The 17,268-nt window shown below is 40.9% G+C and overlaps 1 protein-coding gene across 7 annotated transcripts in view; it reads right to left on the bottom strand.

Annotated features, from left to right (window-relative positions):
• Positions 1-17,268, bottom strand: part of PLEKHG1 (pleckstrin homology and RhoGEF domain containing G1) — a 242,938-nt gene that overhangs the window by 54,115 nt on the left and 171,555 nt on the right. For all 7 annotated transcript variants that reach the window (XM_054490716.2, XM_054490719.2, XM_054490718.2 and 4 more), the window contains one exon: positions 15,626-15,726. In XM_054490716.2, coding sequence (XP_054346691.2) covers positions 15,626-15,726 — 101 coding nt within the window. The remainder of the gene's footprint in view (positions 1-15,625; positions 15,727-17,268) is intronic.

Here is a 17,268-nt window from a genome sequence, read left to right as displayed (position 1 = left end):
GTTGGATAAAATTCTATATATGGAATTGATGGGTCAAAGAACATTCTCAGTGTAAATGTTAACACATTTCTAAACTGCACTCCACATGAGTTATATTAATACACACTTTACTATACTAAGTGTTTATTTTAATGAGCCATATGCTATATATTTCATAAAAAGTGAAGTAGTTCTACAGGAATTATGATAAAAACAAGCAGTTTCTGGTTTTCTGATTCTCATTCTCGATGGGCACTGCCCAGAAGCATTTTTGATTCTTTAGGCTATTTCTGCTCTAAGAAGGTCCATGCTTCTAAGCATGCTGATAATGTGTTTTCATTATTTTTCCGCTTTAGGTATTATTTACTTCTCAGTTTCCCCAAACTTACCCTTCTGTCTTCTCAACTAGTTCTAAGATGTCTCTCTCTTTTTTTTTTTTTTTTTTTAAATTTTAGAGACAGGGTCTCACTCTGTCAACCAGGCAGGTCTTCCTGGGCTCAAGTGATCTTTCTGAAGTGCTGGATAGTGTGAGCAACCGTGCCCAGCCTTCTTAACTAGTTCTGTTATGTAATCTGATTCGATTAAATGTCAGAATTTACATCTTTAAGACTATGTAAGTATTACGCCCTGTTAGCCTTAGAGTATACCATGATTTCATTTCCTTTCTTAGAGAAACATGTTTTCCCTGGAGTTAAAATTGTTTCTCTTTTTTTTTCTTTTTTCAAGATAAACACCATTAATTTATTAGCAAATTGTATGCCAGAAGTATAAATCCTGTCTCACTGTGTTCAAATATCAGATATTCTATGCTTTGCATTTCTTTCTTGGTGACCTCTGCTCCAACCTGGACAGGCTGCTCTCCAGGCCTGCTGGTTGTTTCTTCAACACCATCCTAATGACAGCCTTTGCTGGTCTTCTGTATTGCCATTTCCAATGCATTCCTTCCTTTGGGAGATTACAAAATCGAGCAATAGCTCTCTGAGTAAGAGTAACAGAAGGTATGCTTTCTGAGACTCTTCCTGTTTCAAAAATGTTCTCCCTTCACACTTGGCTAATGATGTCAGTAGATATAAAAGTCTTGGTTGGAAGTAATTTTCTCTGAGTACTCAGGGAGCTACTTGTCTACCTGTTGATTTATAGATTCCAATGCTGCTATTGAGATTCCAGTATCATTCTGATGATCCCCAGCCCATTCTGAAAGCTTTTAGAGTTTTCTCTTAGTTGACATAATTACAAAATTTTGTGATAGTAGGCTTTGAGTGGGTCTTTTTCATGCACTGAGCAAATGTACAAATTTGGGAAATGATCTGGATAGCAGTTCTCCAAGTGTGGTCTAATGACCCCTGGGGTTCCTGAGACAAGACCCCTTTAGGAGGTCCACAAGGTTGGATCTCATAAAAATACTGAGACATTATTAAATTTTTAAACTTTCATTCTCTCATGAGAGTATAGTGAACTTTGCCAGAGGCTACATGACGTGTGATATCACAACAGATGGAAAGTTGAAGCAGATATGAGAATTCAGCTGTCTTCTAGTAAGTCAGGCAGTAACAAGATCTGTAAAAATGTAAAACAGTTCCAAAACAAACAAAAAAATTTAGTAGAAAAAGTAGCAAAATTATTTTTCTAGAAATATGTGGGCTTGTTCTTTTTTAGTATTAAATAAATAGATATCTTAACAGGTTCTCAGTTTTCGTTTCTAACATGGCAAACAAAACATAATAAAACATAAACAAAAAAGCTTTTTCGGTCCTTAGCAATTTTTAAGCATGTAAGAGATCCTGCACCAAAACACTTGTGAATCTCTGCTCGTGGCTGGGTGTGGTGGCTCATGCCTATAATCCCAGCGCTCTGGGAGGCCGAGGTGGGCATATCAGCTGAGGTCAGGAGTTCGGGACCAGCATGGCCAACATGGCAAACCCCGTCTCTACTAAAAATTCAAAAATTAGCCGGGTGTGGTGGTGCACACCTGCAGTCCCAGCTACTCAGGAGGCTGAGGCAGGAGAATCGCTTGAGCCTGGGAGGCAGAGATTGCGGTGAGCCGAGATTGCACCATTGCACTCCAGCCTGGGTGACAAAAGTGAGACTCCGTTAAAAAAAAAAAAAAAAAAAAAAAAGAAGAATCTCCGCTCGTGAATTATGTCTTTGATATTTCCTCCCTTGCGGTTTTAAAGTTGCTATTACTCACATATTGGATCTCCTGGTCTAATACGCTAATTTTCCTTATTCTTCCTCTTCCTCTTCTACTCTCTGTCTTCCTGTTTATTCCTCCATTTTTTGGGTGGGTGGAGACCTCCCCTTTATTTCCCCTTTTTTTTTTTTTTTTTTTTAGTTTTTTTCCCCATTTCTTTTATTGATATTTTGATTTTTTGTTTCAACCATCAGATTTTCAATTTCAAAGTTTTTTTTTTAAACATGTGTTTTGGATGTTTCTTGCTTATGCTTTTGTTCTTATTTCATGGGTGCAAAATCTTCCCTTATTTCCAAACTTGCCATGATGATGATGATAATGATTTTGTACTTTTCTGTTCTTTGTTTTCTGCTGAGCTCCCTTTTTGATGATTTTAGCTTCTGTCATTCATGTTAGATGCTCTTCTCAAATTCTGAGTATTCATTTGTCCTTTCTTATTTGAAAATGAGCCACAACGTCAATCATGAACTCTTCACAGGGATGGAGTTTATTGTGTGGTGTTCCTCATTCCAAGGCAGTGGTTCTGAAACTTTTGGCATCAGGACCTGTTTATACTCTTAAAAAATTTAGTGAGAAGAGTAGCATTATTTCCCATTTTTGCAAATTTTTAATCTCTAACTTAATAGAACATAGCTGGATTCTCCTATCTGCTTCTGCATTCATCTGTTGCAATCTGTTGTTTTGGTTGAAGTATACAGGAAAAAAATCCAGCCTCACACAGATATGTCACTGGAAAATGAGGGAGTATTTTAATGGCCTTTCCAGTAAGTATGGATATCTTTCATAGCCCACTAACATCCTTCATATTACACTGAAACTCAGCAAGTGGTAATGGGTTAAAGGCCTGTTTAAGTCTGAAACCGTATCAATGCACTATACTGTTACTTTATTTTATTATTTTTGTGAGACAGAGTCTTGCTCTGCTGCCCAAGCTGGAGTGCAATGACGCGATTTCGGCTCACTGTAACCTCTGCCTCCTGGGTTCAAGTGATTCTCCTACCTCAGCCTCCCACCACCGTGCCCAGCTAATTTTTGTATTTTTAGTAGAGACAGGGTTTCACCATGTTGGCTGGGCTGGTCTTGAACTCCTGGCCTCAAGTGATGGGCCTGCCTCAGCCTCCCAAAGTGCTGGGATTACAGGTGTGAGTCCCCACGCCTGGCTACTGTACCATTACTTTAAAATCCACTGGCCTATCTTGCACTTAGAAAGGATCTTTTAAGGCCGGGTGCAGTGGTTCAAGCCTGTAATCCCAGCACTTTGGGAGGCCAAGGCAGGTGGATCATGAGGTCAGGAGATCGAGACCATCCTGGCTAACACAGTGAAACCCTGTCTCTACTGAAAATACAAAAAAAAAATTAGCCGGGCGTGGTGGCAGGCGCCTGTAGTCCCAGCTATTCGGGAGGCTGAGGCAGAAGAATGGCGTGAACCCAGGAGGTGGAGCTTGCAGTGAGCCGAGATCAGGCCACTGCACTCCAGCCTGGGCGACACAGTGAGACTCTGTCTCAAAAAAAAAAAAAAAAAAAAAAAAAAAAGAAAGGATCTTTTAAAACAGTCCCAATGTCCCAATTCCAAACATTCTTCTCCGTATTCCTATAAAACACTTCCTTTGAAAGATCAGAAAATATAGTTCTGATATTTATATCATTTTCTTTTATAGAAAGATGGGAATGATTAAATTAACTTTTCTCCCATTTAAAAACGAAGTTCAGCTCTCTGCCAGTGCTCTTTTAATTTTACGTAAACATGCTCTTTGAGGCTGAAACTAATGTTACTGATTTTCTTTTCTTTTTTTTTTTTTTGGAGATGGAATCTCGCTTTTTCTCCCAGGCTAGAGTGCAATGGCACGAACTTGGCTCACTGCAACCTCCGCCTCCTAGGTTCAAGCAATTCTCCTGCCTCAGCCTCCCCAGTAGCTGGGATTACAGGTGTGTGCCACCATGCCTGGCTAATTTTTGTATTTTTAGTAGAGACGGGGTTTCACCCTGTTGGTCAGGCTGGTCTTGAACTCTTGACCTCAGGTGATCCACCTGCCTTGGCCTCCCAAAGTGCTGGGATTACAGGTGTGAGCCACCGTGCGTGGCCTAATCTGACTGATTTTCAATGTGAAAATAAAATATAAAAACTATTCTTGGCCGGGCGCAGTGGCTTACACCTGTAATCCCAGCACTTGGGAGGCCGAGGCAGGTGGATCACCTGAGGTCAGGAGTTCGAGACCAGCCTGACCAACAGGGTGAAACCCCTTCTCTATTAAAAAATATAAAAATTAGCTGGGCGTGGTGGCGCTTGCTTGTAATCCTAGCTACTCAGGAGGCTGAGGCAGGAGAATTGCTCGAACCCGGGAGGCAGAGGTTACAGTGAGCTGAGATAGTGCCACTGCACTCCAGCCTGGGTGACAGAGCGAGACTGTCTCAGAACAAACAAACAAACAAACAAACAAAACCCCTGTTCCTGGAGTAATCTCTAAACAGAACATCAGAATCATCTATTTCAGAAAAACTGGATTCATCGAATGAATCTTCGGCCAATAAGCATTCAAGAACGACGTTAACATCATGTGTAGGAATGCTACGTTTTCTAAGATTTGACATTTTCAGCAATCGAGAATTACTATATTTTGTAAATGGAAATATCACTACTAAAAACAGAATGCTATAAAGAGAATGATGTCTTTTGTTTCCAAAGTTGATATACTAGAGTGATGTGAAAATAATAATAAAAGCGAGATATGTCGTGGTAAAGTTATCTCGGGGTAAATGCTATACCTGTGAGCGCCACTGTCCAGTATTCTCATGGAAAATAGGAAAAGAGTTTAAGGAGAGTTGAAATCACATCATTCTGACCTGAATACCAGATGAGGTAAGAGAAAAGGTCAAGAAAATGAAAGCCAGAGGGCCAGGTGCAGTGGCTCACGCCTGTGATCCCAACGCTTTGGGAGGCCAAGGTGGGCGGATCATAAGGTCAGGAGTTCAAGACCAGCCTGGCCAATATGGTGAAACCCTGTCTCTACTAAAAAATACAAAAATTAGCCAGGCGTGGTGCTACACGGGAGGTCGAGGTGGAAGAATCACTTGAACCCATGAGGTGGAGGTTGCAGTGAGCTGAGATCGTGCCACTGCACTCCAGCCTGGGCAACAGAGTGAGACTCTGTCTCAAAAAAAAAAAAAAAAAAAAAAAATTAAAGAAAAGGAAAATAATAGCCAGAGAGAAACATTTCTGGGCCAGTGTTTTCCATTAGTAGAAGATGGGGTGCTCTGGATGTATTGTGTCCTGGTCTTTCAGTATAGGCCTCTCTCAGCAGAGAAGAACTGTGAGCGGACTCCATCATGTTATTTCTTTTTTTTTTTTTAGACGGAGTCTCGCTCTGTCACCCAGGCTGGTGTGCAGTGGTGTGATCTTAGCTCACTGCAACCTCCACCTTCTGGGTTCAAGCAATTCTCCCTCAGCCTCCTGAGTAGCTGGGACTACAGGCACGTGTCACCATGCCCGACTAATTTTTTGTATTTTTAGTAGAGACAGGGTTTCACTGTGTTAACCAGGATGGTCTTGATCTCCTGATCTCGTGATCTGCCGGCCTCGGCCTCCCAAAGTGCTGGGAATACAGGTGTGAGCCACCGCACCCGGCCTTGTTATTTCTCATAGTACAACAGAAACACTTCTTGGCAGGCCGGGCATGGTGGCTCATGCCTGTAATCTTAGCACTTTGGGAGGCCAAGGTGGGTGGATCACCTGAGGTCAGAGTTTGAGACCAGCCTGACCAACATGGTGAAACCCTGTCTCTACTAAACTACAAAAATTAGCTGAGTGTGGTGGCAAATGCCTGTAATCCCAGCTACTTGGGAGACTAAGGCAGGAGAATCACTTGAACCCAAGAGGCAGAGGTTGCAGAGAGCTGAGATCACGCTATTGCACTCCAGCCTAGGCGACAGAACGAGACTGTCTCAAAACAAACAAACAAAAAAACTTCTTGACAATATTTAACCCCCTGTGTTTTAAATCATATGTTCGGATTGCCTCCAAGCTTTAGTTTCATCTCACGAGTGGACTTGCTGGTAGGAGGAAGTGTCTCAGGGGACCCGGCCAGGCTCCAGGTGTACCTCATCTGTGAATGAATGCCTGGCACTCAAGAACCACAGAGCTGGGAGGGCACTCAGATACCTTCAGTTCCGACCCCTAATTTTAAGGTGAGGAAACCATGGCTTATTAAAGGAGGTAGCTTACCTTAGGTCACACTGCCAATAATGCATGGCCACGGCCATGGTTAGATTCAGGCCTTCTGAATCCCAGTCCTGCACTCTCTTAGAAACACATCTATTGAAAGATTTGTTTGCTGTTCCACTCAAAGCTGAGGGCCAGACTCCACAGTGTCATTCTTTAACATGGTATTGCCTACTAGACAAGTCTTGTTTGAGTTACCTGGTCAGCTTTCCTTTACAACCTTTTTCTAGAAGAGGATAAACACAATAAAAATGGTACTAGTAAAGAGAAAGTAATGGCATTTCTCTCATGCTCTTGTCACCGGGGCTATCATCCCCATGAAGCTGTTCTTATCCACTTTGTTTGCTTGCTATTCAATAAGCAATTGCTAAAAGACTGGATGTCAGGCAAAGAGGTTACAGGGGTAAAGAAGGTGGACAAAGGCCCTGTCCCATGTGTTTATGATCTGACCACAGGTGAAAAGTACTAATAAGTGTGACTAAACAACATAATATCACATTGTATTATGTGATATGAAGGAAATAGACGGTAGTATGATAGAGAGCAACTGAGGCTGGGCGAGGATGAAAGAAGGTTGGGACAGTCAGGGAAGTTCTCTGAGGAGGTGATATTTGAGTGCAGGAAGACTTGGAAGAGAAAGTCATTTAAGAACGTGATTGCAGGCTGGGTACAGTGGCTCACGCCTATAATACCAAAACTTTGGGAGGCTGAGGCAGGTGGATCACCTGAGGCCAGGAGTTTGAGACCAACCGGGCCAACATGGTGAAGTCCCCTCTGTACTAAAAATACAAAAATTAGCCAGGCGTGATGGTGAGCGCCTGTAATTCCAGCTACTTGGGAGGCTAAGGAGGGAGGATCGCTTGAACCTGGGAGGCGGAGGATACACTGAGGCTAGATTGCACTACTGCACTCCAGTCTGGGCAACAGAGTGAGACTCCATCTCAAAAAAAAGAATGGAATTGCAAACCAGGATAGAATGAGCTTGGTGGGTTCTCCTGTGAGGTATACAAAGGAAGCCACAGTGGCTGGAATTTGGTGGGCAACAGAGAGTGTGGCGGGATAGAGGAAGACATCTCACTATAAAAGATATGCAAACACACAAAGTACTATGGGAGCACAGTTGGGGCCTGGAATGTAGTGCACCGGCCACTGAAGACACTCCTAAATACCAGACACAGAATGATTCTACAGTTACAGCCTCAGGGGGTGGAGACTACAGATTTCTCATTAAATCAGTGTAACTAATGTGCAACCGCACATGTGCACCAGGATTGCATCAGTGTGGCTAATGTGCAACCGCACATGTGCACCAGGATTGCATCAGTGTGGCTAATGTGCAACCGCACATGTGCACCAGGATTGCATCAGTGTGGCTAATGTGCAACCGCACATGTGCACCACGATTGCATCAGTGTGGCTAATGTGCAACCGCACATGTGCACCAGGATTGCATCAGTGTGGCTAATGTGCAACCGCACATGTGCACCAGGATTGCATCAGTGTGAGTAATGTGCAACCGCACATGTGCACCACGATTGCATCAGTGTGGCTAATGTGCAACCGCACATGTGCACCAGGATTGCATCAGTGTGGCTAATGTGCAACCGCACATGTGCACCAGGATTGCATCAGTGTGAGTAATGTGCTACTGCACATGTACACTAGGAGTAAGAAATAACTCACAGATTGTGTTTTGTATTCTAAGCTGAATTAGAGTCATCTTGCCTTCAGGATTTGGATATTTTCTCGTTTCCTTGGGTATTTTAAATATTTTCTCCTTTTTGAGTAGGACCGTTAAAACAATTATAAAATTTCCTACTTGAGCTCAGGTCCCTTAGTTGGGTGGGAAATGAGAGGAAACACTGTTCTCTTTTACAGAACATATCCCATGTGAAGCTTTTCTGACCCCTGACGCGAACTTTGAAGCAGGAATTGTATTATGACCTTGAATCTTCTATTGCTTTACGCGGAGAGAGATTCGAGGATGTGGCCCCTCCCCTTCCGGTCTGAGCAGCACTTCCCTTTCCTGTTGCCTAATCAGCAGGCATTTTAACCCACTGCACCCACAGAGACACATATGCATGGAAGAGAAATTACTCCAATAATTTCACTCATACTTTCCAGGCACTGGCCTGGAAAAGTCCAGCTGAAAAAAGTGTGGGTAAAAATATCTCTACCATTGTGCAGAAGTCAGACATTTTGGTGGTATGAAAATGCAATAAAAAAGAAAACGATTCCACCTTCCTTTGCCTTGCTGTTGTATGAATCCCACGATTTCACTCCCTAAATTACATTGCAAGGAGAAGAAAAAGCGTGGCCCAAAGAATTTCTTTTGTCTTCAGACATGTGTTAGTTGCTCTGTAAAGTCCCCCTCAGACAAAATTAATTGCACATTCCTCAGCATTCTCAAAGCATTCTGTTCCTTCCTTGATTATGTGGCTTATTGCCTCTGTTGTACAATGGTGTCATTCATCCTTACACTATTAGACTAGTCCAGGGTTTCATACAGAGTAATGACTCAACATAGGTATACTGAATAAAGAAAAGAGTTGAAGGAAAAAGGAAAGTTTTACTCTGATCTTCTGAGGGAAGGAGAGAGCTTAGATGATTTTAATCTCCTAAGAAACAATTGAATGTCTAAAATCAGACATTCAACATGGAGGAACGATCTTTATTTCCTCACTCTTCATTCTTAAAGAAAGGCTCAAATTACAGTTTAGGTAACGTTTCTGTATTCCAAGAGAGGGGTACTTTCTTTTTAAAACTTGGCATTTCTTTTTTGGTTTGCAGTAAAACACATAGTTGGATTTTAGGGCGCTGGTTCAAATGAGGAAAGTGGTTTCTTTTGACTAACCCAGTTTCCTGACCTTGTGATTGTTTATTCCAGACACCAAACCAGAGACTTAAATTTCCAGGTTATCATAGGGATTGTAAGAGAAAGAGATATTTGGGTATCAAAAAGAACACAAAAATAAAATTTCAGTTGTATTCCAAAACATTTCATGATGGAAGATTTTGTGAAACAGCAATTTAAATCTAGACATATACCAATACTGAACAAAGACAGGACAAGGAAAGAAATTATATACTATTGTCGTTTATGAACATGCCTGAAAAAAAATTTTTTTTTAATTTTAAAAAAGAATTTTTAAAAATTCTTTTAAAAATATAAATAAATTGGGCTGGGCACAGCAGCTCCCCGCTGTAATCCCAGCACTTTGGGAGGCTGAGGTGGGTGGATCAAGGAGTTCGTGACCAGCCTGGCCAACACAGTGAAACCCCGTCTCCACAAAAACACAAAAATCAGCTGGGCGTGGTGGCCTGTGCCTGTAGTCCCAGCTACTTGGGAGGCTGAGGCAGGAGAATCGCTTAATCCGGGAGATGGAGGCTGCAGTGACCCAAGATCGTGCCATTGCCCTCCAGCCTGAATGACAGAGTGAGACTGTATCTCAAAAACAACAACAACAACAACAACAACAACAAAAATCAAACTAATCAGTGCCTAAATATACAAAACATCGTGACTGGGTAGGGTTTATTCTAGTAATGTTACATATGATTCAAATCAGGTCCCCTATTAATATTTACCACATTATTAATAGAAAGAGTAAAATCATATGCTAACTTTATTAAAGGCATACTAAGCAATGAATAAAACTCAATATTCACAATAAAATCTTAGCAAAAGAGGAAAAAAGTGTTTGCCTAAATCCATAGCAAACATCACACTTAAGGGTAAAACATTCCTGCTAATGCCAAAAAGAAGATAAGGATGCCAATGTCTAAACAATATTGTATAGGAAGACTTACCCAAAGCAATAAGACATGAAAAAGACAATAAAGGGTAGAAGAACTGTAAAAGATGACAAAAAAGCTTCCTCATTTTCAGACATCATTGTCTACACAGAAATCCAAGAGATCTATGAACCACTCTTAGAACAGGAAAGTTGAGAAAGTTTGTTACAGTATTGACATACAAAAATCAAATGCATTGCTAGATGAGAATAATAGCCAATTTAAACAATAGAGAAAATGTTCTAGTCCAAATAACATCAAAAGCTGTAAGTATCTAGGAATAAAGTTTTAAAAGTTACATGTATTTAAAAAAACATAAAAGTTACATGTATGAATGTGATGGAGAAATTAGAAAATATTAAAGGAAATTTTAAAAGGCTTGCTTGAAGACATGTTTATGGATGGGATGACAGTAACGTAAAGATGTCAATTCTGTTGAAATTAATGTATAAAATTTAATGCAATTTCAATAAAAATCCCAATAGAGTAGTTCAAAGAAATAACAAATTAAAAAAAAAATTATTTGACCGTGCAGAGTCAAGAAAAGCTATGCCAGTGTTGAAGAAGAGCAATGTATGTGGGCTTGATCATCAGAACAGTGTGGTATGGGACAAGAATGGGCGGGCCAGTGAAAGAGAACACAGACCCACACATCCGTGTAAGTCTTTTTATTTTTATTTTTTGAGACGGAGTCTTGCTCTGTCGCCAAGGCTGCAGTGCAGTGGCAAAATTTTGGCTCACTGCAGCCTCTGCCTCCCGGGCTCAAACAATTCTCCTGCCTCAGCCTTCTGAGTAGCTGGGATTACAGGCACTTGCCACCACGCCTGGCTAATTTTTGTACTTTTGGTAGAGACAGGGTTTCACCATATTAGCCAGGCAGGTCTCAAACTCCTAACCTCAGGTGATCCACCTGCCTTGGCCTCCCAAAGTGCGGTGATTACAGAGGTGAGCCACTGCACCCAGCCAAGAGAAGTACTTTTCAAATCAGTGGCTAGCGATATGAAAATAAGAGTTTAGATCTCCTACCATACACCATGCCTCTATCAATGTTAGGCACATTAAGGACAAATGTGAAAGACAAAATTTTAAGACTTTTAGAAAAAAATAGAGTATATTTATGACATGAGATTGAAAGGACTTTTTTTAAAAACACAACACAAAACCTACACAAAACCTATAAAAAGTATACTTAGTTAGTTAAACTTACACATTGTACAACTTATTTTCAAATAAACCATAATTAAAGTTAAAAGGCATGTCTCATGGTAGGAGATATTTACATCTCACATAATCAGCAAAGATCACTAGCCAGAATTCATCAAGAACTCCTATACAACAATAAGAAAAAGAAATATCCCAATAGAATGGGCAATGGATATGAGCCAGAAAACTGCAGAGGAAATCAAAATGGCCAATAAGAAAAGATGCTCAATCTTAACGCAATTGGTAAAACACAGAGCTAGATCATCACCAATGGATAATACACAGCAGTTAAATGAACTAGAGCTATAAATCCCAAAAACAATGTTGAGTGAAAATAACCTGTAAGTTGACACCACGTATGCCATGTTTGAAATAGGTGAAAGCATGTGACTTCTTTTATTTTTTGAGATGGGGTCTCGCTCTGTTGCCCAGGCTGGAGAGCAGTGGTGCCATCATAGCTCACTCAAACTCCTGGGCTCAAGTGATCCTCCTGCCTCAGTCTCCCGTGTAGTAGGACCACAGGCATATGCCACCATGTCCTGCTAACTTTTTGATTTTTTGTAGAGATGGGATTTCACCACATTGCCCAGGCTGGTCTCAAACTCCTTGGCTCAAGCAGTCCTCCCACCTGGGCCTCCCACAGCATGTTACACATTTTAAATAAATACTTGTATATATAGTAATGGCAACAAAACCATGCTTGGGAAAGAAACACCACGTTTTGGATGGCAATTCCAGCATAGTTGTGTACTAAGCCAGATTGCACTGGCTTCCCTGAGCCAATTCTGCACATCTCTTCTTAATTCCATGTTCAGTGATGTTGTGTTAGTAACTTGAAATCTGCTGTGATGGGAATGTTTATACCACAGAAATCAAAAAACATTATAAATTCCAGATCCTCCCTCCCCTTTCCCCATGCTGGAGAACTGGTTTACCAACACATCAGGGTGCCATTCTCCACAGAGCAGAATGTGACTGGGGAAGGGTATATAACTGGATTCAATATTGTTTATAATATCTTTATGCTTCAAACAAATGTTAAAGCAAATAAGGCACAAAGAAAGGAGTAATATGACAAACTCCCATGAGCCACGCCCGACTCTTTGACAGAATGTCTTTCTGTGATTTTCTGTATTTTGGAAATCTTTACTGAAAAAAGAGACCTAGTCAGTTGAATTTTTCAGGCCAGCATAATACCATTTCTTTATGCCCTCTTTAATTCTAGATTTAAGTCTTGCCCAGTTGGCCACAGTATATTATTTTGAAAAACTTGGACCTGAACCAATAGGAGCTGAAAGTTATTATTTCAAGCCCCAACCACAGATTTGCCCGATAGGTGTATCTTTGAAATCGATACACCTATTGATTGGTTGAACCCGGGAGGTGGAGGTTGCAATGAGCTGAGATCGCGCCACTGCACTCCAGCCTGGGCGACACAGTGAAACTCTGCTTCAAAAAAAAAAAAAAAAAAAAAAAAAGAATAGAGATGTGATTCAGGAATGTAAATCTCAGTCATCTAACTTCTGCAGACTGGGGTCCACTGCAAAGATCTCTTCTTGTAACTTGTTTGTTCATTCATTTATTTATTCATTCAAGATGGAGTCTCACTCTTGTTGCCCAGGCTGGAGTGCAATGGTGTGATCTCGGCTCACTGCAACCTCCACCTCCCGGGTTCAAGTGATTCTCCTGCCTCAGCCTCCCAAGTAGCTGGGATTACAGGCATGTGCCACAACACCCAGCTAATTTTATTTGTATTTTTAGTAGAGATAGGGTCTTGCCATGCTGGCCAGGCTGGTCTCGAACTCCTGACCTCAAGTGATCCACCCACTTCAGCCTCCCAAAGTGCTGGGATTACAGGTGTAAGCTACTATGCCCACCCTCATTCTTATCTTTCTTTAAATTAGGAGACACATAAAGATTTAAACTCTAGCGATTAAGAGCCCCTCCTGGAGTAAGCCACAATTTCATGAACCAGAGAAGCAGGGCTCCACTCTGGCAGGAGGGCACGTGGCTGAATGCCTGGGGTTTGGAGTCAGAGAGGCTCAGATAATGCATATGAAATGAAAATGTACCTAAAGCTCTATGGCCTTTGGCATGGAGCAAGCACTCTATAAATATGCCTCACCATCAACTCACAGCCAAACCACAGAAGACCTAGGCCAGGGGCCTCCCAGGATCTAGCCCTCTTGCCTGTTTCTGGGTTACAGGGCCATTAGTGGGCTCTGGAAGGAGAAACTGTGCAGGGGCTCACAGGATTTTATCATCAGCGATTGCACAATGAGGGCCGGCTTTCACACAGCACATTCCTAATGAACATGTAGACTCTGGATTCTCTAATTCAGTTTCTACGCCCTTTCTCTATTTTCTTTTTCTTTTATTTTATCTAGACTGTGTATCTCAACCATGGCTGCATATTCCAAACACCTAAGGACCTTTGAAAAATTCTGATGTTCTGGCCCCACCTCGACCAACGAGTCAGAATTTCTGAAGGTAGGATCCAGCTTCCCAGGTGATTCCAGTGGGTAGCCCAGGTTGAGAAATACTGATGCAAAATGCACAAACTGTTTTTCAAAGTCTGAGTCAAATGAAAAAAGTTCTGTTGTAACACTGACACTTCCTACATCCTAGGCTTTCAGAATTAAAGGATAAGCTATTTCAAGTCAAGGAACATTTCTCCCAGAGGTGAGGCTTGTGCTAGGCGTTGGGATTCAAGGATGGCAAAGGATATGTGAATCCTGCCCTCAAGGAGCTCACATTTACCAATTTTAGTAAGCCAAGATGGGTAGGACTGAGTTTGCATTTATAGCTGAGTCACAAAATGACAGGGCATTGCAGAATTTTATAATGGGATTTCACTATCGCAAACTCAAGAGCATCGTGGGCTTATATTCTGGTAGTTCCTCTGTGCTGGCACTTTAGGTTTATCAGGTCACGGGAGCTTCACCGTAACCATATGAGGGAGATTTTCCTATTATTTCCATTCCTTCCTTCAGTACAAGTTTGGATGCCTCCTATGGGCCTGACACCATTTTAGACACATAGTAACAAAACAGACTCCTGTCCTTGTGGAGCAAGTGTTTTGTGAGTCAGGGTGGAGAGGAAAGGAACAACAGGCATAATATAAAAGTCGATCATATAGTATGTTAAAAATTGATGAGTGCCATGAGAAAAAGGAAAAGTGGAGGAGGTAAGGTATGTGTGGATACTCAGGGAGCCTCAGCAAGAAGGATTTGAGTAAAGACTTGACATACAGGGGTTAGTTAATTTCATTCCATTTAAAGATTCACTCAACACATACAGGGGGCATTGCTGGGATGCAAACTCACATATGTTGAACAGCAGCTTCTGTGCTGTTAACCAGTCTACGGACTTATCTTTTTCTTTTTTCTTTTTTTGAGATGGAGTCTTGCTCTGTCACCCTGGCTGGACAGATTGCAGTGGTGCAATCTTGGCTCACTCAACTTCCACCTCCTGGGTTCAAGCAATTCTCCTGTCTCAGCCTCCTGGGTAGCTGGGGTTACAGGTGTGCACCACCACACCTGGCTAATTTTTGTATTTTTAGTAGAGATGGGGTTTCACCATATTGGCCAGGCTGGTCTCGAACTCCTAACTTCAAGTGGTCTGTCCACCTCGGCCTACCAAAGTGCTGGGATTACAGGTGTGAGCCACCATATCTGGCCCTAACTTTTCTTTCAAGAAGTATTAATATAATAACTTATTCATTCACTCTCTGTCTTGTTCACTATTTTAATTTTCTAGCCCAGTGTCTGCTACTTACTTACATTTTTAATTAAACTGATTATTTAAAATTATTAATTCAATTGAATTAATATGTTATGACTTGAAGTATGTATTGTGTGTTTACTGTGTCCAGCCCACTCCCCAGGTAGAAGAAAAGTTATAGAAAATTCAGTGTCACTGGGGATCCTGGAGACTAAGCAAGTACATCTTCTTGGATGTCATGTTCATGTCATATTGTGGAAGAAAAGATGTCATTGCCCCACCAGGGCAAATAGGTTTCTTCTCTGAGTCAGGAGGATGGAGAGAGAGAGAATATGGAATACATGTGAGACTCATAAGGAAATATGGATACTTCCAAGTAGAAAGCTTCTTGGCACAATAGCCCACAAAAATGTATGAAGCTGCGTCAGGGGTTATAGGTAAAGTTTCTTAGGCTGCATTCATTTGAGAAATTTTCATAATGCTCCTACGTGAGAACGATCTTTTGAATATTAACTTACCTATTGAAGTGGTAGATATCCTGTATGTTTCCAAAAAGGGCTGATCTTTCTTCGGTCCCCAGGGGAAGTTTTGTTTGGTCCCTGATGCAGTCCAGGTAATCCTGTGAGATCAATGAGAAGGATGCCTTAAACACTCCTGTCCTTTCCAAGTCATCTTTAATTATGCCCAGTGAATCTTTCATATCTGTTTCAAGTAATTATTATACTAATGTGCTCATTAACTCTGAGAGTACACAGTTGCTCTCTTATTACTGGCCCCAATACTCACCTATTTATAGAACGAAGAGTTTTAGCAAAGAGAAGGACTGTGGTATACATTCTATCTACTCCCTAAATATATTAGAGCTTCCCTAGATGGGGCTACAATGATCATGGTGCCGATAACGTCAGCTTTGGTATAACCACATCGTCTGCTGTTTCTTTGACTGATTTGTATGACAAAAACATACTCTAAAATTCATATAGTGAAAAACCAGAAATAAAAATTCTGAACTGACAGAATTGTTTTAAACATAACCTTTAAGTCACAAAACTATCTGTTGTTAAAACTATAGAACCAAATTCTTTTTCAAATACCAACTTATTTTTTTAAGTGAAAAAAAAATAAGCATATAACTTACTATGCTGTGTTAATTAGCCACAGAAAACTCTCAATTGATTTTGTATGTTTTAACATAGAAACAGCTCCCAAACAGATCTGCTGTGGATTCAGACCCATAGTGGGTTAAACTGACATGGCTTAGAAGCTATTTGAACTGCTGAGAAAGAGGAAAGCTGCTTTCTGCCCCTTGTGTGCTAAAGAGTTCATAACTGAGTGTTCCCCTTTCCCTAGCAAGACTTGAAAAAGGATTCTGTAGGAGGCAGGAAAACAATAAAGAAAAAAGTGAAAACAGCTGAAATAACGTAAAATAAAAAATAAATATAGTCCTTGCCCTAGGCTGAACAATGAAGTATGGCTCCCTCCCAAATGTAACATGGCAATCTGCAGCATTTAGAGGAAGTAACCCTGTGGAAAGCCAAGCAGACCATGAAAATCCCAGCACCGCAGCTGCGTTCCAATGTCCAACAGCATCGTATTTAGATGCAGCTAGAGAAAGGAGAAGCTGAAATGTAAGAACCATTAGATAATTGTTTCTTATACCTTTTATTAATCCACCTTCATTCTCTCATGTTCTTTAGGTTCCTCCAATGCAAAATAGGCAGGGCTTTCATCATTAACTTTCTCAAGTGGCACATTTCACAGTTTGCATCAAATTAGGTTTCGTTCTAGTTCTTTCATACTAAAATCATTGTCATGCATAAACCAATGTACATAAACCTTTTTTCAAAACAAGCTTTGTGGTAACAACTTTTCTTCTTAAGAAAGTAGTCACTTCAATAAGAAACTAGATTTAAAAGTAGTTGGCATTAAAATCCCCAAATAGCTTGGCCTATTCTCCTTACTGTTATAAATGGAACAATCGTTAAGAGCTTGAGTACCTGCATAGGACAGACAGGCCCAAAAAAGAAAAACAAATGGAGGCCAGAATTGTAAGAATGGTACATTTTGAACAACACATAAAACCTACACTCCCTCAAAATAAAGAAATATATTCATTGATATTTCTGTTAAATTACACATGGTCCAAAAGGATGGACTAATA

The sequence above is a fragment of the Pongo pygmaeus genome, chromosome 5, assembly GCF_028885625.2.
Source record: "Pongo pygmaeus isolate AG05252 chromosome 5, NHGRI_mPonPyg2-v2.0_pri, whole genome shotgun sequence".
In the NCBI taxonomy this organism is placed as follows: domain Eukaryota; kingdom Metazoa; phylum Chordata; class Mammalia; order Primates; family Hominidae; genus Pongo; species Pongo pygmaeus.
Note: the sequence above shows the minus strand (reverse complement) of the source record. Positions and strands in the feature narration are given on the sequence as shown.